At 36.3% G+C, this 23,679-nt stretch overlaps 1 protein-coding gene and 1 pseudogene across 2 annotated transcripts in view; one reads left to right on the top strand and one right to left on the bottom strand.

Moving 5' to 3' along the window:
* The window catches only part of CUNH11orf49 (chromosome unknown C11orf49 homolog), a 139,985-nt gene extending 116,946 nt beyond the window's left edge, over positions 1–23,039 (bottom strand). For both annotated transcript variants that reach the window (XM_011356937.1, XM_011356936.1), the window contains exon 1: positions 22,886–23,039. In XM_011356937.1, the coding sequence (XP_011355239.1) occupies positions 22,886–22,931 (46 nt within the window). In that variant the 5' untranslated portion in view covers positions 22,932–23,039. The remainder of the gene's footprint in view (positions 1–22,885) is intronic.
* LOC111737797 lies at positions 13,020–13,135 on the top strand (annotated as a pseudogene).
* Positions 23,040–23,679: the final 640 nt, after the last annotated feature.

Here is a 23,679-nt window from a genome sequence, read left to right as displayed (position 1 = left end):
TAAGACCCTCCTCTGAGGTAAGAAAAGTAATGCTGTTAATCAACAACCTGTCATGTAAACTGTTAAGAAGCTTCAAGTTCAATATCATTTCTAAATCACTAATACAATATAATATTTGATCTTGTGAAGTACAAATAGATAGCTCAATGGTTTAAAAAGTTAATAGACCTCTAAAATTAATTATTTACACACTCTACCTTTACTGGTATGTCCTGATCTAGAGATACAGTATGTTCTGGTGAAATATTTTATCTCCCATATACAACTATCTTTGATCTTAGACCACACTAGACCAATTTCCTTTGACCAAGGAGATGGGGAAATGAGAAAAACTAGCACATGTAATCCTTATATAACCCAATGAGGTAGGTAATAGATGTTTTTTGAAGCTCAGAGAGGTTAAGAAATCTGATCAGTGGCTGGGCTGGGATTCAAACTTAGATTTGATTCAAAGCCCGTGCCCTCCCACTACAACTCACTACCTCTCAAAAACAAGAAAGATCTAAAAACCTACAATGTATGCCATTTAACACTGTATTATCTAGAAATTTCAGTTCTCCATTGTTAATATAGAAAAGCAGCTTAAATTGGTAAATCAGACAGTTGAATTTTAAATTTTAAAAAAAGTTTATCTCTAATTAAACATGTAATTATTTTTAAAGAGTCAAACAATACAGAAAAAGCTAAAAACCAATCCCAGTTCCCACTGACAATAGCATTCTAAGCATTTTATTGGTATTCATTTATTTAATCCTCACAACAATCCTATGAGATGGGTACTTTTATTTTATCTCCATTTTATAGATAAATAAAGGACTCCAATGTGTAATTCATCTAAAGGGCTGGTCAGCAACAGAGACAGGATTTGAATGCAGGCTTTCAGTCTACACAGCACTATATTGAAGCTCTTAAAGTGCTATACAACGTGACATGTATCAGATGGAATTTTCTAAGAACAAATTTAAAAATTAAGGAAAGACCTTTTACATTAATAGTTAATTATAAAACAGACAAAACTAATAAATTGCTTGGGCTTCCAAACCACCAAAATGTTGCTCTCCAGTTAGTCAAACTTAAATACTAAAAGAAAAGCCAAGGACAAACAAAGCATTACACATGTGTTAACATCACCTGTGACAACCAGAAAACTAGAGGTGACTAAAGATCTTTATGTACAGTAGGGAATGAAAAGTTAAAATTTACTTCCCCCAACCAATAAGGGTACTGTACAAGTTAACAGCTGTACAAAGCTGAGTGTTTTGACATTCAGTCTCTAGACAACTATTAACCCTTCTCTCTTCCCTTCTCCTTCCTAAAACTAGTGATTTTTGATATTTTGGGGATGTCAATTAAGGCTAAGTGCTTAAATTCTACTGCTCCAGTATTTCGAGCCTAAATCTCATAATACAGAATTAGTAGGTTGGAGTCTTGTATTTTTTAAGGAGGCTTTCACAGAGCTCCAAACTTAAAGCACTCAGCTAGCTGACCATAACAAACTGTATGGCCTGAATGTCAGAGAAATCTAAAGTAGCACTTAAGTTTCCCACAGTTACAATCTATGGGACACGTGAAGAACCCAAGTAATAATTGTCATGACGTTAGCTTTGCAAAAATAGTTACTTGTAGAGCAGTATAGTTATCAAGTTGACTCCATAAACATTCACAAAACTATTTTTCCCAAAGCAGCACAAGTTAAAAAAAAAAAAACTATAAATTGACAAACATGGAATAAATCATGTACTACTCATTATGTCATGTCAGGGAGGGAAGTTACAGGGTAAAAATTGTGTTATATAATCATCAACAGTTGTAGCAGTTGGGGAAAATCATGCATTTATAGATTATCAGCAATTATATCTGATAACATGCAATTTAACTATGAATATATGGATTAGTGATATTACTGAAACAAAGTACTAATGCAATAACATCAATTACTCGGCATTTTATATTCAAACTTTCATAAAACTTAGTTGACATAGCAACTCACGTAACAGTAACAGGATCTCATTTAATCAAATGGCAGAAAGATACAGAAGAGACCTAACTTAAGGCTGCTGAAAATTCATGGGCTTTGAATTCCTGATCCCCTCCTGGGCTCTGTATGAAGGTGGGGATTCTTTTTCAATTGAGAGTTTTCATGTGTCAAATCCCCACTCGAACTATGTCTACACCCTACTTATAGGATATGGCTGTAATAATGCTCAATAATCCCTTTGAGTTTCTATTTTTGTTATGAAAGTAAAGAATGCTAGTGTAGATATTTATAGATGCCCCAAAAGCCTAGGCCAAAGGGCACAAAAGTCATATGGGGTGAATGATTAGAACAGCATAGGCTTGACAGAGAGGCCCTAGTTTAGTTTATATAGAAAACTCATGCCAACACTGAACGTACCATCTAAATTAATGGGGTAAAACACCAAAGTACCCTGCAAAAATATCTCTGTACTCTACTTTTACCAGAACAACATAATTTTGGGGCCATCACTCTTAGGAATATTGCAATGCCCAAGCCCACCTTTCCTGCCATGCTCAAATTAAATGCCATCTTCTTCATGAAGCGTTCCCTAATTCTCTCCCAGCCAGAAGCAATCTTCCTTTTCCTGGACTCCCTAAACACCTATTTGAATATTTCCAATGGTATTTTCTATCTTGATATAGTGTTATTTCTGTTACATTTCTACCTTAAGATAGAGTTATTTCTGTTATATAGAGTTATTTCTGTTATATATAGAGTTATTTCTGTTATTTCTGTCCTACTCCTTAAAGACAGATAGGTACATTGACTTGTTTGTCTTTTACTCCCTTTAACACTCAGGACCGTTCAGTGTCTCCCACATAGCAGTCATTCAAATATTTACTAAATGAATACATAAACTGAATTACTATTTATACACAGCAATGCTATTCTTTATTCAACTCAACCATTTTAGGACTGTGCCTCCCAGGTGGGAAACACTAAGTACCAAAATACATTCTGTTACAATATTAGCGTTCTTACAGGAAGCCACTTTTGTCCTGTTCTCAACTTCTCTCTCTGTTGCCTTTTTACCGTTCCTTCTCTCTATTCCAATGAGAAAGCACTTGTCCCTTCCATTATTACTAAGAGCCTCATTATGTTCAAGGTAAAGTAAAAAATACACTCAATGCAATTACCAGTTCCTCACAAATTTGGGGGCTACTTATCATTTCAACATTCAGGACTTGAATAAAAGAAAGTCCAAATTCTTTTCACTTCTAAGAACTATTTTCTTTTTTTCATTTTAGACAAAATGGAAGCACACAGCACAGGAAGCAGTCCTCAGTAAGCCACCGTTCATAAACAGCTTTGCTGAAAGTGTAACAAAGGTTCTGTTGTGTTCTTGCATGGCAGGGCCAGTAAGCAGCAGGAGCAGATGAACTCTTTAAGAAACAAAGGTTCTGTCTTCATGCAAATGTTTGCATTAATAAAAAATGAAGAAAAAAGATATAGAAAATGCAGGCTAGCTGGACATAATAGGTCTCTAAACGGGAGGTTTTTCACATTTTTCAGGCGGAGTCAGCAGGTCTTTTAAAAACTTTGTCATTCTGAACATTTCACAGACATCACAAGAAAGACATGCAAATAACAGAAGCAAATCAAAGGACATCCCGCTGCTCTGCTGGCGCCTCCCTCATCTATGCCTGGTTTGTCATTTTCTGTTAACCCTAATGCTAGCTGCTGTTTTGTTGAGGAACGGAGTTCCAAGCTCATGTGGCAGTACATGTCCAGCCAGCTGGCCTCTGCACTGATGACATTACAATGCAAGCCATGTACTACCACTCAGGGACACGTGCTGCCAGGCAACAAGTCCCACGTGTGATTATTATACACTCAGCTTACAAATTTGAATAGGAAAGAACCTCTAAACTAACCACTTAATAAGATATGATCTTGAGTGTGAGCATCACTGAGTAGTTTTCTGAAGGTGGACTTAATGAGGACCAGTTTTTCAAAAGTGAAATAAAAAATAAAGGCCTTAAATATAGAAAATTTAAAACCTTGTGAGGAGAGAGGTATTTACCTAATACCTACTACGTGCCAAGCACTGTACTGAGTGCTCAATCTGCATTATCTCATTTAATCTTCAAGACTACCATTTGCGGTACTTATTATTTCCATTTTACAGCTGAGGAAATTGAGGCTTAGGGAGCTTACTAACTTGCCCAAGGTCACACAGCTAATAATAAAACTGTCGGTTTTGAATCCTGGCTTGGCATTATTAGCTGTGTGACCTTGGGAAGTTAATAAGCTCCCTATTAAGCTTCCTCTCCATTCTACACATTGTTCTCACCCCTTACTTTTGTGTCTTTTGTGATTGAAACCTAGCTTACTCTGAAAACACCACAATGACCATGACCCACTGAAGGACCACTAAAGTGTCACTCTTTATCCATTTTGATCATTTGGAGTCTCTACCATTCATTTTTAAGGGTGAGAGGCCTTTTAGTTAGGTCATGATAAGAATCTAATTAAAGCTACAGATGCTTTCTCACAGAAAAGTGGATATAATTTCATATGTTGTGTATAATTTTAGAGCATTCACGAACCTCCTAGGTTCATCTATAGCTTCCCTGAGAGTTCATGGCCTATATGTTAAAAAACAAAAAAACTCAAAACCCAGAACCCACATTTCTCTTCCCATGAATACCTGGTCAGTTTTCTTTCACAATGGGGACCTATCAAATCCCCTGAACTGAAAATTCCTTGTCCTTCTCAATTTCCATTGAACACACTATTCCTCTTCAACAGGACTTGAATTCACTGACATGCTCCCACAGACTGTCCCACTGGCCTCTCTTGGTTGTACTTGAAACCAGTAGCCAGTCACTTCATTACTATTCTCACCAGGGCTCCTGAATTACAAAAGCTCAAGGAGCAGCACTGTAAGATCATATCATTCAACTCCTTTCATTTTACAGATAAAGAAACTGAAGTCTTTCCTCATTCTTTTCCCTCTTAATCAGTGATGGAAAGTTCTTGGACTTGCTCAAATGAAGCCCTCAAATTTTCCATATTTCTGTCTATAATCTCATTGCCAATGTTTTTCTTTAAACAAAGCAAGCAAAATAAATCATGGCAACAATGAAATTATTTCAAATATTTTTTCATACTCCCTGAATGGACATAATTTTTAAAATGAAACAGTCAAATGATATTATCCAGGCTTCTTTTATCCTATTGAGAGTACATTCAAGTCTCTGGGGCCAATCATAATCCAGGAACAATTTTAAATAATTTTTTTGTCCTACAATAAAAGTGATATATGATATAAGTAATAAGTATAATAAGTGATATAAGTGATAATAAGTATAATAAAGTTAATTTTCTTTAACATAAAGGTCACTCTCTTAAAGTTGGTCAATCACCATGCATTGACTCCAGTAAAGAATTCCTGGGCACAAGATCACTGAAGTAGACTAATTTAACCAGGAAACAAAATGAAATAGGCAATGCATATATAAATGTAAGGGGGGTTTGTGTGTGTTAGGAGGGAAGGGGAGAGCAGTTTGTAACAAACATCCATAAATTTATATAATGCTGTTGCAAAGAATGTTAGTTGTCAACTCCAGCAACCTCTTCCTCCTTACAAATATACTCCAACTTTTACCTGGGCTCATGACTACTGGCAGAAAGATCGTATTTCTCAGGCTTCTCTTGCAGCTAGGCTTTAGTCATGTGATTAAGCTATGAAATATAACCACAATATTGTGTGGGTCTTCTAGAAAGCACTTAAATGGAACTGATTCTACTGAAAGCTGTCTCTTATTTACACTGGGGGATAACAAAGAGCTCCTTCAGTCCTCATGAGTCATGAGGTAAAAGACTCTATGGTTAGGATACTGTAGGAAAAAGAAGCCTGAGTCCCTGATTACATCTTAGAAAATACCATACCAGCTGTGGGTTGCCTCTCTTCAGATCTCTTTTCCACAGAAGAGAAATAATCTTCTAACTTTTAAAACCATGTTATTTTTGTTTTTTTCTGTGATATGCAGACAAACCAAATGTTAACGTAAAGCATCTATGTATTTTCCCAACAGTATAAATAAAAGGATCAAACTAATGTACCAATCAGAATGCTCACTGGCCTATTTATTGAGACAGGTGCATGCTAGGTGCATAAAGTGTTTCTAGACACTATCCTAGCATCTAGAGACATATATTGCTATCTTCAATGCTTACTATTGCTGTAAACAGGGTAAGGTCTTAATCACTTTCATAACTTGAACAACAGTTTACTAAAAACTTTCACATATATTATCTCATGGAATCTTGCAACCCACCTGGGAGTCAGATAAAATATCTCCATTTTACAAGTGAGGAAATTGCTCAAGGTCACACAACCTGTAAGTGGTAGGGCAAAACCTTGAACTTTAATCTCATGAGTACGAATAATTTCCACTGAATCAGAGAATTAGGAAAATTCTTAGAGAAATTTAGAAAGTTGAAAATGACCATGATTAATACTAATTAATTGACATAAACACGAATATCATGATTGCAAAGTAGACCACAAATTAATGTCTTGGTATTTCGCAGAACTTACATAAAGACATTTTAAAGTTAATTTTCCATTTACTAACTGAGGAAACATTCTGTTCAATTTTAGAACTGATGACAGCACCATTTCTTTCTCAGATCCTGCATTTTGCACTTGAGAAGAAAATGAACAAATGAGGGGCAGTACATGAAGTAAGAGGTAGCAAAGAAGTAGAATTTCTCTCTAATGACCACTTCTCTTTGGACAATCTGGGCAAGATTCTATCCAGTTCACCTGTTGGTAGTATAAGACATTTCTGTAATTGATTGCAGAAATCTTTCCTGAGAAAACTCACATGGCTCAAATAATCCAATTCATCAAGAAAAGGTGAATTGATCTCCAGTCCAGATCTCTAACAGTGAATTGATCCCAGCCCTGCATTGCCATCTCACTGAAAGGTTCATCCATGTAGCTGTGAGTAGCTGTTCATTAATTCTCATTGCAGCATAATATTCCATTGTTGAATATACTACAGTTTACCAATTCCCTTGTTGACAGAAAGAACTATTTACATGAAATGTCCAGAGAGTAGATTAGTGCTTGCCAGGGGTTGGGTGTAGGGGGAAGTGGAAGTGACTGCTAATTGGTATGGGTTTTCTTTTTGGGTTGATGAAAATGTTCTGGAATTGGTGGTTGCACAACGTTGTGAACAGAGTAAAAATCACTGAATCGTATACTTTAAAAGGATAAATTTCTATGGTATGTTAATTATGTCTCAATAAAAGAAGATACAGACTCAAAGAGTTAAAGATAGCAGCAGATAAGGGTTATTAAGAAAATTGTGGAAGATGGAAATTAGACAAACACGTAATAACTATCATGGTAGACTAAAAGACACTAAAAAATTAAGTGTCTGTATTAAGGAAAGATGACAAGAAGCAAGCCCACCTTTTACATAATACTAGAAAGACTTAGAAACTGTAGGTACAAGTACCTCTGAAGGCATGAGTATAAATAAAGGTAAAAGCAGAAGGTTGGTGTTATAGACTCAATGTCTGTACCTCCTCAAATTCATATGTTGAAGCTCTAACCCATAGTCTGTATTTAAAGTAAGGAAACAATTAAGGTTAAATGAAGTCAGAAGGGTGGGAGCCCTAATCCAGTAGGATTAGTGTCCTTATAAGAAGGAGGTATTAGAAGAGATCCCTCTCAACACATGTACACACCAAGAAAAGCATATGAGCACACAGCAAGAAGGAAACTGTCTGCAAGCCAAGGAAAGAGTCATCCCCAGAAACTTGCTTGACCTTGATCTTGAGCCTCCAGGGCTGTGAGAAAATAATTTTTGTTGTTTGAGTCACACAGTCTGTGATCTTTTGTTGTGGCAGCCTGAGATAATACAGTTGGGTGAAAAGTCTACAATAAGAAGCAGTTATTATTTCTAGATTCTCTCCCCAACCTTGTGTAGCAAAGTTACTACCCTTCCTCCATCCAGATATAACATTAAAGGTTTATTTTCTATTAAGAGGCTGAATCATTAGAACTTTGAATTTAGGAACACCAAGAACAGTTGAAGGTAGAGCTACTCTACTAAAAACAGAATGATTACACTAAAATCTACATACTTACCTGTAATACCCTTCCCTGCTCAGTACTTGAACAGATATCCAAAAGATCCAAAAACTTGAGGAAAGCTTCTTATATGAAAAACACATTAAAAATAACAAATAAAAAAAGAAATTCAAAGAAAAAGAAAAAATGCAGGAGACATATACACAAGCAAACAAAAACAACAAAAACAACAAAAACAAAACAAGAAAAGAAATACTACAATAGTCTCAGAAGGGCAAGGTAAAATCTTCTATTCATGAATTCAAGACAAAAAAAAAAAGTGAATACAAATTTTAAATATAGTAGTAGATATTTTAAGAATTCAACAGGATTGGAAAGGTTAAAGATATTCACAGAAAGTACAATAAAAAAATATGTAAAATAGAGCAAAAGATAAAAAAATTAGAGCATGAATTCATAAGGTCCAATGTCTGAGTAACAATTCCAGAGACAGACATAAGAAAATATCAAACATATAATTCCAGAAAACTTCTCAGAACTAAAAAATATGAATTTCCACACTGAAAGAGTCTTAAGACAATCAAAGAAGATCCACACCAATGGTTACTTTGTGAAAGATCACAAATCAGAATGGCATTAGATTTTTCAAGAGCAATATGGAAAGCTAAAAGATAAGGGAGAAATGTCTTTAAAATTCTAAGGGAAAACTATTTGCAACATAGAATTTTATACCTACACAAACTATCAATCAAGTGTAAGAGTAGTATAAAGACATATTCAGAGGCACAAGATCCCTCAAATTTTATTTTGCATGCATCCTTTCTCAGAAAACTACTGGAGAATGTAATCTAATTTTTTTTTTTTTAAGTATAAGGAAAAAGAAAAACATAGGCTCCAGGTAATATGGAATAGAACTTGAGAAAGACAAGTAACATCCATGATGAAGATAAAGGATTTAGAAAGCAACTGGGCTGAATTAAAGCAGGAGGACAAATTAAGTGAAGCAGTACTCTAGGAGAGTAATCTTGAAAAAAATAAATTGAAATTTAGGGAATACCTAATGTGTTTACATGAACTGAGAGAAGACTGACCTTTTGGTTGGAGAGTTTAAATTAGAGACAAATTCATAGAAAACCAACCAAACAAAAGACAAGGCAATTATTAACTCCAGGAAACAGAAAAAAAAAACTAAGCAAAAAGAGAAAATATAGTAATCTACATAGCTAATATATACATACCATTTCCATAGTCATAATAAACACTGAATACTGACTTAACCAAAAATCATAATTTTATCAGAAGGCTAGGATGAAGGGGAAGTTAGGGGGCATACAAGCAATAAATCCGTCACAGGAAGTCGTTAGATAATATCTAAAACTGAAAACTCAAGAAGAGCAGTTCAAGTATGTTGTTAAAAATACGCAGCAAAATATCAAAAGAAATGGTGAAAAAAATTGAAAGCAGTTTAAGGAATAGGACTCAGAAGTGAGAAGTTTGTGGGGTATGGTACTGCTGTGTCTTGTTAAAATTCTTACAGATCTATTTGACTGATAAAATTCTGTAGCTAATAAAAATAAACATCGAACAATTTTTGTGCTATTTGGATCTTCCCTCTCCTTACTCATTATTTGTGACATCTTGCTTTCCTAAAACAGTTTTTCAATTGTTTCATCTAATTATTATTTTGCAATACTCTCGTATTTTTTTCTTTTATAAATTTATGTAGTCAAATGTATGTCTAATTTTTGTTGGTTTTTTCAATGGATTTATTTATGTATCCTTATCACAACTGTCTTAATGCTGCTATAAAATCTTGTACTTGTGTCTTGTCAAGCTATCTTCTTTCCCATAGCAACTAATACAAACTTTCTTTGCTCTCCTAAGCCTTTTGCTTCTGTTTCCCTAACTCTAAAAAGATAACTTTGATTCTTACTTCAAAGACTGAGAAGGTATGGTCAGCTAAAGAACATCAACTTTCAGCTCCATTTCTAAGCTTAACTCTGTCCTTCACCATGCTTACTTTTTCTGTTGTTCAAATGCAATTATTCCTGTGGGAGGGCGAAGTGGGTAAAGGGGATCAAATATATGGTAGCTGAAGGAAACTGGACTCTGGGTGATAATCACACAATAGAATATGTAGATGTCAAATTATAATGTAAACCCAAAAATTATATAATTGTTATTAACCAATGTTACCCCAATAAACTTAATTAAAAAAATACAATTATTCCTTGTAGAGTCAGGGTTTTTCATTGTTTGCTTTTTTATTGAGATATAATTGACCTATAATATTATATTAGTTTCAGATGTACGGCGTAATGATTTGATATTTGTATATACTGAAAAATGATCACTACATAAGTCTAGTTAACATCCATCACCACACGCAAAGTTTCAAAAATTTTTCTCTTGTGATGAGAACTTTTAAGATCTACTCTGTTAACAACTTCCAAATATACAATACAGTATATTTATTAACTGTTGTCACCAACTGATGTGGTGACATTAACTGATGTCACCACAGTGTACATCCCCAGGATTTATGGTATAACTGAACGTTTGTACCTTTTCCCACCTTCACCCATTTCACAGACCCCTACTCCCATCTCTGACAACCACCAATCTGTTCTCTGGATCTTTGAGTCTGATTTTTGTGGTGGTGGTGGTAAGGAGGTTGTTTTGTTTTTAGAGTCTACATATTAGTGAGACCATATGGTACTTGTCTTTCTCTGCCTGACTTATTCACTTAGCATAATGCCCTCACAGTCCATCCACATTGTTGCAAATAGCAGGATTTCCTTCTTTTTATTGCTGAGTAATATCCTTGTAGAATCATTTTAAGACCTGATTTCTCACTTGGGAATTTCTGCTAATTGAGAAAAATCTTACCTATAAATTGCTTTCAAATATAATGTTTGTCCATATTAAATATAACAATAAATATAAATATAACAATAAATCATATTATGTTTTATAAACATATAATTAAACATCCATATTTTAGGGTCAACATATTTTTTTAGATCTCAAATATTATTATTATTATTATTATTATTATTATTATTATTATTATTATTATTATTATTGATGCCTATAGCACCTGGTCTTCCTAGATGGTCTCCCATCCAAGTACTAATCAGTCCCAACCCTGCTTAACTTCTGAGATCAGACATCGGACTTGTTCAGGGTGGCATGGCCGTAGATAATGGACTGTGGCTCCTGGGGCATGAACCCAGGACATTCTGTGTGTAAAGTAGACGTGCTAACCGCTACACTATGGAACCATGTCCTCAAATATTTTTAAAGATCTCAGAAGAGATTACAGTTTAGGCACAATGCCTACAATGCCTAATAGATAAATATGCCTCTCACCTCCAAAACAATCTTATATCTCTGCCCTTGATCCCAGAATTATCTCCTGCCTCTTCTGAAAACGTATTCCATCAGCTAATCATCTTTTCCTTCTTCTGGATTTTCTCTCTCTCCTTCTAAAATGGCTCCCTTTCCTTTAGCTTATAACCATATTCAAGACCCTCCTATCTAAAAAATTAAAAACAACAAACTCTCCCTACTCTTGCTATCATTCCCTCTCCTTCTTCTTCTCCAATCAACCAAATTTCTGGAAATAAATCTAGACTACCTATTGTCTCAACTCCTTCACTCTTCCAAGAAAATATGGCATCCTGCCACACTATTCCACTGAAACTTCTCACATAATGCCAGAACAACCTTCTTTGCAGCTCTTCTCTTATTTGACCTCTCTGAGGCAACTGATATCACTGAACATTCTCTCCATCTTAAAACTCACTCCTCTCCCAATTCCTCTGGCACCACCTTTTCCTTGTTCTCCTAAATCTCTTAAGATTTAGCAATCACTCTCAGTCTAGGAAAATAAATATATTTATTATAAAACTAGCTCTCTAGAGAGAAGATTTAGGTTCCTACAATGGGTCTCTAACTTCCAATAAAAAAAAAAAAAAACTTATGGAAGCAAAGTAAGCCCCAACACCCAGCAACCAAAACAACTATAAATAACTAAAATACTAATATTATATGAACTCATTCAAGTGCAGAAAGGGATTATTCTGATTAGTTGAAAAGGTTCACAAAGGACACAGAAGAGATACAAGGGAAATGACAGGACACATAGAGTTAGGAAAGGAAAAAAAGTAATAATAAAAGGGAGCAATCGAGCTCAATGGTAACAAAAGGCAGAAAAGTAAAGAACAGGGAAAAAGGATGAAATACCTTTGCCTATGAACAAGGACAAGGAGCTACCAACAGCACACCTCACCTTGAGTGGGAACGACATCGCTATGGTACATACTATGTATGGCAGATCATTCTTTGCATACTACAAAATCTATGCTTCTTTTCTTACACACGATTGTCTGGCTGGACTTTGATTCCCAGGCTCCTCTGCAATTAGCAGGGGCCTTTTATTAAGTTCTCACTTATGAAATGTGAGCACGGGTAATGACTGCCTTACTTGCTTAAAAGATGTTTGCCCTAGAATCACTTTCTTTTTCCTTTCTGCTGACTGGAAATGGCTACAACTGGGGCATCCTCAAAGACCATGTGTTTCAAATGGCGTGGTTGCCCTGCTAGCCTGAAATCCTGTGATGGCTTCCTAGAGCAGATCCTACCTTCCACATCCTGGACGTAGGTTAAGTTAGAGAGAAATAAAGTTCTCTCTTGTATGAACCACTGCATTGGCGAGTGGGGTTGGGGGCTTATAACAGCAGCTCATTCCATTTCCTGACATCCATTATCATTAGTATATGTCATAATGTATCTACAGTACAATATAATAAATGTTTAAAAAAATAAAACCACGTCATCAAGAAAATGTTAAATTGGATGTGGTCCCACAGTATTGCGGTTAGCAGGTCTACTTTACATGCAGAAGTGTTCTGGGTTCGCGCCCCAGTGGAGCCACGGTCCATGGTCTACAGCCATGCCACCCTGAACAAGCCCGATGTCTGATCTCGGAAGCAAAGTAGGGTTGGGCCTGGTTAGTACTTAGATGGAAGACCACCTAGGAAGACCAGGTGCTGTAGGCGTAAATAATAATAAATAATAATAAAAAAAGAAAATAAATTTAAAAAAATAAAAAATAAATTTTAAATTATGTTCTCTATATTATATCAAAGAATCTAGAGAATATAGCACTTATTCTATAGAAATTTCTGTTAAAATATTAAGTTCTGACACTTTTTCCTTATTGAACTGAATAGGAAAAAGGACCTCTAGAAATAACAGGACCTAAAAGAAAGCAAAGCAGCTAACACATGCTTTAGAGTCAGATAAACTTCATTCAAGCTTTACCCTCACATCTACTAGCTTAGTGATCCTGGGCAAGTTACAGAACCTAAACCTTGGTTTCCTCACAGAAAAGTGGGGATCAGCCTGGTGCCTACCTCACGGGTCTTCTCACGTTTTGTTGCCTAAAATCTTACGAAGATACCGACAGAAAAGGAAGAGATGTCAGTGATAATTTTGTAATTTATAAATATAAAACATTTTCTGGTATCCCTTCTCCTCTAAAGATAACCACCAAAGCTATTTTTATTACTTGGCTGAGTTTAAAAACTTTCCAGGTAGGCAACCAATGTCAGGTCCTTCAACAACAGTTATTTTTCTCTTAACTAATAGGAAATATGATAAGAAAAAGTTCACAATGTGAGACAAATCAACCACTTCTTTTCCTTAAGTTTGTTTCTTCTTTAGAAATATAAGATCAAAAACAAATATTTACTGGAAGAGCAAAGGTCAAAACAGTGCCTATGCCTAGACATGGCAAAAAAAGATTAGCAAGACTCCAAAGGCTATTTGTAGGCATAACCTTGAAGAGAAAAAAGACGGGGCCATTCTCTCTGAAGACCTAACCTATTTTCTTCTAATTATATAGTCACCATTCTCTACCATGCTGAACCTTGAAGACAAGGCAAAAGATTGACCGCACTACATATGTAAGACTTTATAAGTTAATCATGTTTCTAAACATGTCTGGTGGTTTATAGACTATCAAGAAAGATGATCAATTTTAGGTCTCATTAAATAGTTTAAAATATTTGACATATATTAATTCATCCTCTCAACCCCCTGTGTGGTAGTTTTATCAACTCCATTTGTTGGGGAAATTTGATCAAGGAGAATAATAATAGTATTATCTATTTACAAAACGCCTTCCTTATAAAGAGCTCCACATGTTTATCTTTTCTATCTTCTGACACTCCTGTGAGGTAGGTGGCAATATTACCTTTTCCTTTCTTAAAGGTGAAATGCTATGGCTCAAGGAGCTTAATGATTACTCACATGGCAGCCTGTATTTTATCCACTACCTAGAACATCCTGCTTGAGATTAACACTAGACCAGGGACTCAAGTCTGAACTGCGTATAATTCAAGAGCGTCAAGCTCTAGTTTTCTCTATAGCCATCCTTCAATGCGTCACATTCCAAAAAGGATTGGGGTCATGCTTGTTGTTTAAGCTCATGTGCTCACTGTTTATAAAGCTTATTATCCTTTCTCTAAATTGGACCATTTAAGTTTTGTCTAGATGCCCGAAAGCTAAATTATTTTTTGTTTACTGTCTGTGTACTAGCATTGTAAATGATGTCATCAGGATTGTACAAAACTCTTAGACAAAGCTCCAGGGCCAGTAAAAGCAAATCACTTGGGGAAGAGTGCATGAGGGTCTTCTTCCTTCTGGTTTTTTTTTTTTTTTTTTGAAGGAGGCATCACACAAAAAGATGACTCATTAAACCCAAGAGTTGACTATGCCAGTAAGGGCTTCTTATGTAGCCCTCCACAAAGAGACCTGAGTGGCAGCATAAGGCCTCCTATTCTATGCATTTTCCCCCAGGCAGAATGTGCATTTGTGAGGCTACATACACAGTTAAAATCTCCCCGAGAGGCAACTCCTTCCATATGACAGGCTGAACAGTAGCCTGAGTGCTAGCTTCATGTTGCCTGTGCAGTTTACATGCTGAAATACCAGACACATTTAATCTCTCCTTTCTGAAAAGCTAAGATGGGAGAGAAGAACCGAAGCTGGAAAGAACTCCACACAGAGAAAAAGGAGGCCAGCCCAAGGGCCCAAACTCACTTTCACAAGGGGTTGAGCGTCTTTGTGTGTTGCCTACTTACATGTCAATTTGCAGGACTTTGGGGCATGAGAACCAAGGAGCAGAGTGGTTCCGGCAGCCTCTCCATTTGACAAGCAAAGCTGAAGACATGTGGCCTTTAGTCACATTCAAAAGTGTCATTGTTTCAAACATGCCTATTTTAAAATACATAATTTTCCCATTTAGCACATGTTGTATGTAAGATTCTGCCATATGATTAAAAAAAAGAAAGAAAGAAAAGACAACGGCCCTAATACAGCCCTATCCCTGCCACATACCTCTGTTTACTGTTTACTCGGGACTGGTGGGGCTATCCCAGGTGAGGGGAGTCTGCATTTAAAAACACCTGATATGAAGGCCTGGGGCACAGATTTCTGTCTGAGATTACAGAAACTAAAGCTTATGCTTTATCACAATTACCTGTAATCTCAGGGCCAGATAATAGTATTAGCAAGACCTTGAGCTACACAATAGGACAGCTGGAAAAAAAGGCTCTTACTCTCTCCAAAGAACACTGCTTTTAAAAAGCTAATTCAATGACTAAAAAGAAAGGGCTCTGAAAGTACCTTCTCTAACAATATTTACTTTTACTGGATTCCGGCTAATCAAACAAAACTTAGTCAAAAGCTTTTATGAAAAATACATTTGATGATTTCAACAGTAATTGCTTTGTTTAAAGAAAGGTGCTTAAGAGAAAACATAGCTGATGGGATCAGTAATTTGGTAAATTCAGATGTTTGGGAAAATCCCTCCCCTCTTTGATAAATCATTAAAATTCTGCTCAGATAAATGTGTTTTGACTTGAAATTCCAATCATAGAATGAGCTATTTCTAAAGGCCCCTAGGAAAGTAGTATGAGGGTGATTCCAACACAGAGGACCTAAGGGTTAGTTTATGAGAGTAATTCCAAGTCTTAATTAAAGCATATTACTCTGCCCAACTAAATGACAGGATCTCATGGAGATGCCCCCAAATTTTATAAAATTTCCTTCCTTCTTCAAATGCCATTTTAAAAAATGTATTAAATATTACTGTTGTGTAACCAAAACATAAAAACTAGAGTATTAACCAAGAAACTAACCTTAGATATAATCAGCGTTTAAAACCAGAAGGATCCGGGGCAGATTTTAATCAGTCATCCTTTTTTTCATCCACGGAAAGAGGCAAAGGAAAAAAAAAGTCTAGTGTCTCTCACATGGTAGGAATTCAATAACTATGTGTTGAACTGAATTCCTTTCTCTCATTTAAAAAAATATTTATTCTGCTATTTAAAGCAGACCATTCATTTAATAATTGAGCACTTAACTTGGGCCAAGCACTGTGCTAGATTTTGGAGATACTAAGAGAATAAGCCTGCCCTATGGCTTCAGTTCTAGTAAGAAACAAAAACCAATAATACACAAATAGATGAACAAGATAACTGTGATAACTGCTAAGAAGGATATAACAAAGGACGATGAACTACAGTTAAGCTAATGGATCCTTTATCTTTTCTGATCCATTATTATTACTTTTTAAAACTTTTATTACTCAGCTTCCTAAGATTACTCAATTAGCAAACATGGTATTTGTGCAAATAAAAGTGATCCCCAACTTTTGGATAGCAGTTGGAGGAAAAATTTTAATATTACTTAAATATATAAATGGTAAGCAAGGTCAAAATAATACAGAACTATTTTAAAACCCTAGAATAACACTGAAATAATTTGTAATTTAGTTACCTTGGAGAAATAAGGGTGAGTGAAAGTCGAGAACAACGTGCCTTTAAAACTCACTTGCTCTTCCCCCACCCCCAACAAAAGGATATTTATTACATTTATTAAATAGCTTACAGACTCCATGAAAAGGCAGAAGAAACGGAGTCTAGGCTAAACTTCCAGGAACAACTCCTAAGGGCACATCCCAAAACTGGGCCACCTAGGGAACTGAGGCCCCTGCCATGACTGATAAGCTGCTGACCAAAGTGGGAAAGCACGGACACAGCTGCATACATAAAGTTCACTCACTCCCTAACGGCATTTATTACACTGTCGCTTTGTGTTACAGTCATTTTTGAATATGTCTAATCTCCTTTCTATGGCTTAAGTTGTCTGGGGGGAGGAATACTTTATATTCATGCCTTGCATTATATAAAGAGGGAAGGAAGGAAGGAAGGAAGGAAGGAAGGAAGGAAGGAAGGGAGGAGGAAAGAAGGAATGATTTTGTATGTTCATAATTATTTTAAAGTAACCTATTTTTTATATTATAAACCTAGTTTCCAAAGATTTAGAAAGTCAGTGTAACATCTATAATATTTTATTTCATTTCCTTTCTGTAACAACCCAAGTGCTTTTAAGTCCTAAGATTATTTCTGCTAATTTACAATAAATAGCAGTGTTTCCTAGCATACGGTTGGATTTGGAAAGTTCACTAATTATAGTCAAACGAAATAAGTTTGCTTATCAGGATTCATCCAAAAGCAAAAAAAAAAAAAAAAGTCTGGCAGTAAGAGAGTAAATATCATGTACATATCAACAAATACAAAAAAAAATAAGGTTAGTAACACTTAAGAGTCTTCCACATGGAAAGAATCATATATCACAGCCTTTGCCAAGGCTTGAAGAAATTGTATTAACCTCATGGCTGGAAGGGACTATATCAGTGACTGTTGGTTGTCTTAATCCAGGTACTCTGAGAAGCAGACACCAAGACAGGATCAGACTTGCAAAAGATATACTGTGGGAAACGCCCATAGGATAAAATGGGGAGAAAGCTGGAGGAGGCTGGGAGAGCTGAAAGACCACAAAGCAGGGCTGACTTTTATAAAAAAGAGAGAGTGAGAAAATTAGACCGCAGTGCAGTGGGACTCCTCAAGCCAAAGTCCCCATCAGAGTCACACATCTCCCAGAAGTGGTTCTATGCCACCCAGTCATTGGCTGGGAGGAGCCTGTGGGAAGTGTGATCTCAGTGTGAATAAGGTGTTGGATTCAAAGCTGAGGGTGGGAGTCAATCACTCTCCCCTCCCCACAGTAGATCATAAAGGTGCATTTTCATGGCTGCCACATATGTATAACATATTTTTATAAAAGTATAGTAATAATAGCAGCTAGTATTTATTGAGCACCTACCCACGTGCTCTAAAAGGAAAAATATCTTACTCATCTTTGTACACCCTCTTTTTACAATATAGACACAATGTAGCAGCCAGGCACTGCTCTAAAAGTTTACCTCTATGAGGTAAGTACTATATTATTATCCATATTTTGCAGATAAGGAAACTAAGGCACAGAGAGGTTAAGTAACTTCTTCAAGGCCACACAGCTACTTAAAATCGATTACCGTCAATAAAACTCTGCCAAGTGGTTTATTTTTAGAAGTTATCTTCCTCTTGCCTGCCTCTAAGAGATGAGTGAGTCCAGTGGCAAGAGGAAACTGGACTTTTACTATTTCTTGATCCATCCTGATTCCTAGGATGCCCCCTCCTGGCAGAAATGTTAAATTAAGCCTTTGGAGCCACCTGAACTCACTTCAGGATCCATGCATAGGTCTATGTAATAGCCAGAGCCTCATTTTTGGAGTTGCTCCAGGTATTTACAGCATGGAGTTTAACAGTGTGGACTCTGGAGTCAGGCTGCTGGATTCGAATTCTGCCTCCATGATTTACTAACGAGTTTTTTAATATCTCTGTGCTGCAGTTTCCTTATCTGTGAAATGAAGACAATTGAAACTATGCATAAATATGCATTAACATATGTAAAACAAGTAAAACGTTACCTGGTACATAGTAAGTGCTTAATAAATCTTAGCTGCTGTTGTTAGCTGCTTATATTTGGGTTACCCTAAAGTCAGATTATTCATATTCGATTTAACATATATGTATTAGGTGTCTATGCTGTAAAAGGTGGGTAGGTATACAAAGTGAGTAAGACACAATTCCTGTTCTCAGGAAACTTATTTGCAACTAATGAACTGCTTCAGCGTTCCAACCTAATAGGTAATAGGTGTTTTGGTTTCTTTTTATCTTCTTGGTAGACTATTGAATCCATGCTTTGCCATGCAGTATCACCTATGTGACTTTGCACAAATCAATTAGTCTTTCCAAGCCTCAGTTTCTTATTTGTAAAATGAGATATTAATAATTACTAAGTGGGACTAATAATAATACCTACTTCGTGTAGTGATTGTGAAGATTAAATGAGATAAAGCACAGTGCTAAATATATATGAAGTACTCAATAACTACAGCTTAAAAAAAACTAACTAATTTATTGTGATTCCTTTAAAAGTCTCCAAAGGAGAAAGACCATCTCTGACTTCCTAGAGTTATCTATTATGCCAACTCACTACCAACCTTAGTGAAAATAAGCAAGTTCCATGGAAACAGAAGAGGCAACTTGGAGCATAAGTAAAAGCATGTACCTCACCAAATTAGGTGGAGTAAAAAATAAACTTTACACCTTCATGCTTATACTCAGGTCAGCACGTAGGTGCTGTGTTTTGTACACCTGGAACCAGAACAGGATGCCCTTGGGCTCTAGAGAGCTCTCCACACCCAATCAGACACAGAAACACACCTCAGCCTCTGGCAGAAGCTTCCAAGAAGTATTCATAAGGCTGGAAATCTTTCAAGGAGATACTTACTTATTTCATCTCCTTACCAAACTCTCATCTTTCTATTCAGGCCTGGGCATTAGCGCAATCTCTATCACTACATTCTGATGACTGCAGCATGAAGATCTTAGGGTCTTAAGATCATCATTACAGATGATCATCACTAAGATGATTCTGTAATGATGATCTTAAGACCCTAAACCATTCCAGGCCGTGATTACAGGTTCCTAATCCACAAAGTCAGTGGAAGAACAGATCAGTTTACCCAACATGATGAAAGATTGTTTTCTTCACTAATAGCTGAAAGGGCAAATATAAGCCCAAGGTAGCAGGTAGAAAAGGAACTCTATAGGTATTCATTGAATAGGTATCCCTGTAATTTACACTACAATACTGAAAAGAGGTCCCAGACACACTTACCAAGGGGTACTCAGCTTTGGCTTTTGCTTCACTGAATGCTTAGAACATTCCAGTCTCTGTAATTTTCTTTTCTCTAAATGTATTTTCTTCTCTAGGCCTACAGATGTGTTTTGTTTTGTTTTGTTTTGTTTTAAGAAAAAAGAAAGAATGAAAAGAAAAACAAATCACAGGTATTTAAATTTTTAAATCAGGAAATATTTTATTAATCTATGGGGAGTGGTTTTAAATGGTCATTAAATTGAGAGTGACTGCTTAAAAAACTGTATGCCTCTAAAAGAGACCAAATTGTAATGGGCAGGGGTTGTTCTCGACTATAGACAAATGCATTTCAGCAGAGTTGTATGTTTTGATGAACCATGAGGAAGCCAGTAAGTAAGTAAGTAAGTAAATAGTATGACTCTGCTTAGGGTAATCTAAATGTCCAGATGATGATTAGGACAGTGAGTTAAGACACTTAAATGCATAATTTAAATGGCAAACACCCAAAGAAAGGAACAACAGTCTAGGCTTTTCAAATATATCATAGATTCATTGAGTACTGGATAAATAAGATAAAATATGTAAAATCTTTAGCAAAAGTCTAGGTATTGCTAGACATCAATATTATTATTCATTGGATGCAAACTTATCTGTCATATAACTATGCCCTTTTGGCTGATTAATGGATGTGGTCAATTAATCTCTCTCTAAACACACACACACACACACCTCTCTTTATACTATATATATACACATAATATATATCTCTTGAAAAATGAAATAGCTCTTAAACTTGATGAGAGATGTTCAACTTCATTAAAAAGTGCATATTAAATCTACCCTGAGACTATCTGTCACTTAACAAGTTGAAAGTATCCAAAAGTTTAATACATTCTGTTGGGAAGACTATGAAGAAACGGGCATACTCTTACATTGCTAGTGGCAGCATAAAATGGTACAACCTCTAGGAAGGGCGATTTGGTAATATCTATCAATATTTAAAGTACATATACCCCTGACCTGCCAATTCCACTTTGTGGAATTGATCCCTGCAGATATACTAGTAAAGGAACAAAACTGCAGGTTATTCAAGACAATATTTTTTAATAATAGCAAAAGGCTAAAAACAACTGTTGTCTACCAATAGAGAATTGGTTAAATTATTTATACTATGCAGCTAAAAAGTAAAAAAGAATGAGAAACCTCTCTACTGATAAATTACTGAAATATATTAAATGAAAAAAAGTAGTCACTGTATTCTCCCTTATATATATAATAAAATAAACTCTGGGAGGAAACACAGGAAACTAGTAATAATGTTTACTGGTGAGGGGCTGAGTATGGATAAGAACTGGCAGATGGTGGGAAAGGGATGGGAGGAGACTTTTCACTATAAAGGTTTTAATATTTTTTAATCCAGTTTCTATATTACCAATTCAAAAAATTTAACCAGCATTTTTTCATTTAAAAATGTGTACGGTATGTCCATAAATTAAATAGTATTCAGTGATTAAAAAAAATCAAGCTAAGAAAACCTAAATGCATATTGCTTAATGAAAGATGCCACTTCTTTCACAGTATATATAAAAGGTGACATACTGTCGGACTCCATCTATATGATATTCTGGAAAAGTAAAACTTTGAAGGCATTTAGAAGATTAATGGTTGCCAAGGGTTGAGGCTCAGGGGTAAAGATGAATAGGTGGCTTACAGATGATTTTTAGGGCAGTGAAACCATTTTGCCTAATACTATAATGGCAGATACATTGACATTATGCTTTTGTTAAAATCCACAAAACTGACAACACAAAGAATGAACCATAATATAAACTATGGACCTTAGTTAATAATGTATTGATACTAGTTCATCAATTTTAACAAATTGTACTACACTAACGTACTAACTCTGAGTGGGGGTGGAGAGGGAGTATATAAGAATGCTGTATAATTACCTGCTCAATTTTCTGTAACCTTGAAACTGTTCTAGAAAATAAAGTCTTAATTTTTAAACATCTGTGTGCACACATCCTCTTTTTATCCAGTAAATGCCTTACACAACTGAAGGTGCTCAAAAAAGAGCGATAGCCATAGTGGTCGAGAGCTCAAGTTCTGGAGTGGGCAAATTAGGTTCTGATCCGAGCTCTACATTTTTTAGATGTGTGGCCTCATTTTTGTGAGTTACCTCTTCAGTCTCAGTTTCTCCGTCTGCAAAATGGAAGAAAAAACACCGTATTTCCTCCTAGGGTTGTTGTGATGATTCAATAAAGAATGCATGTAAAATGCTTAGTACAGTGCCTAATATAAAAAAAAAGCTCAAAAATGTTCCTTGTCGCTATAACAAAATGAATGAATGACTGATTTGGCACTTCAGGTTCCAAGGTTACTCCATATCAATAACACCCCCAAAAGGCCGCGAATTTTCAACTCCAATTTATCCCACTTTGAACAGAATTCACATTGCCTGAGCTCTAGCCCATACACTTCAGACATTCTTTATATCCCCCACCCCACCCCCCAGATGCAGTTCTCTGCCTCGCTCGGCCTTACAGATCAGGCCCTAGAACGCGCCCCTCTCCTCGACCCTCCCCATTCCACCCCAACCTATTCTCGCCCAGACCCCGCCCCCGCCTCTTCTCAGACCCCGGCCTAATTCGTCTGCACTTTTTTCCTTCCCCGAAGCTGAAGGAAGCTCCTACCCAGATACTCGTAGTCCGGTAGGGCTAGGCGCTCCGGACTCAGCATCCTTTGACCCCGGTAGCTTCCAAGCTTTAGCTCTCTAGCTTCCGGAACCCAGGTTGCGCTCTCTGTCCGTTGCCATGGCACCCACGCAGCGGGAGAACAGGCGGGAGACGGAGGGAGTGTCACGCAAACAGCCTCCGTATTGCAACGCCAAGCTGGCCACACCAGTTCCGGGAACGGTCGCTTCCCAGCGGTGGAGGCATTTTAGGATTCCCATTCTTTGAGGAGTTGGTTTTAGAGGAATTTGAGGTGGAGAGTTTATTCGAATCTGTCATATTTCCCAGTGTCTAAGAATTATTGCCAGCCCTCCGTATCTTCAGTTTTTGAATTTCATAGCTATTCCTGTTTTATACAGCTGTTGTCCTAACACACAGGCTGTCATCCCTAAATTTCCATAAACATTTAATATTACGTTATTAGCTCTTAATATTATATTTTTAGCTCTTTATTATTTCTTATCGTTAGTTGCTACAAAGTGCTTTCACGTGCGTATATCTTGGCAGTTCCTTGAGGTCAGGTATGTATGTGTGTTTTCTGCCGCTAATAAGGCTGGACACACAGAAAGTGCTCATTAAATTCTCCAAGAGTTCATTGACGTTCTCTCAAATTCCTCTTTACTTTTAGTCCCTGCTTCCAATCCTATCCCTTACTTATTTGGTACCCTTTCCAATGTCTTTCTTTTTTCCTGCCTAGACATTTCGCTTCTCAAGGGGAGATGGTACACAAACCAGAGCACCTATTAGATTTTTTC

Source organism: Pteropus vampyrus, unplaced genomic scaffold (assembly GCF_000151845.1).
Source record: "Pteropus vampyrus isolate Shadow unplaced genomic scaffold, Pvam_2.0 Scaffold31, whole genome shotgun sequence".
NCBI lineage: Eukaryota > Metazoa > Chordata > Mammalia > Chiroptera > Pteropodidae > Pteropus > Pteropus vampyrus.
This window is presented reverse-complemented; position numbering and strand designations above follow the sequence as displayed.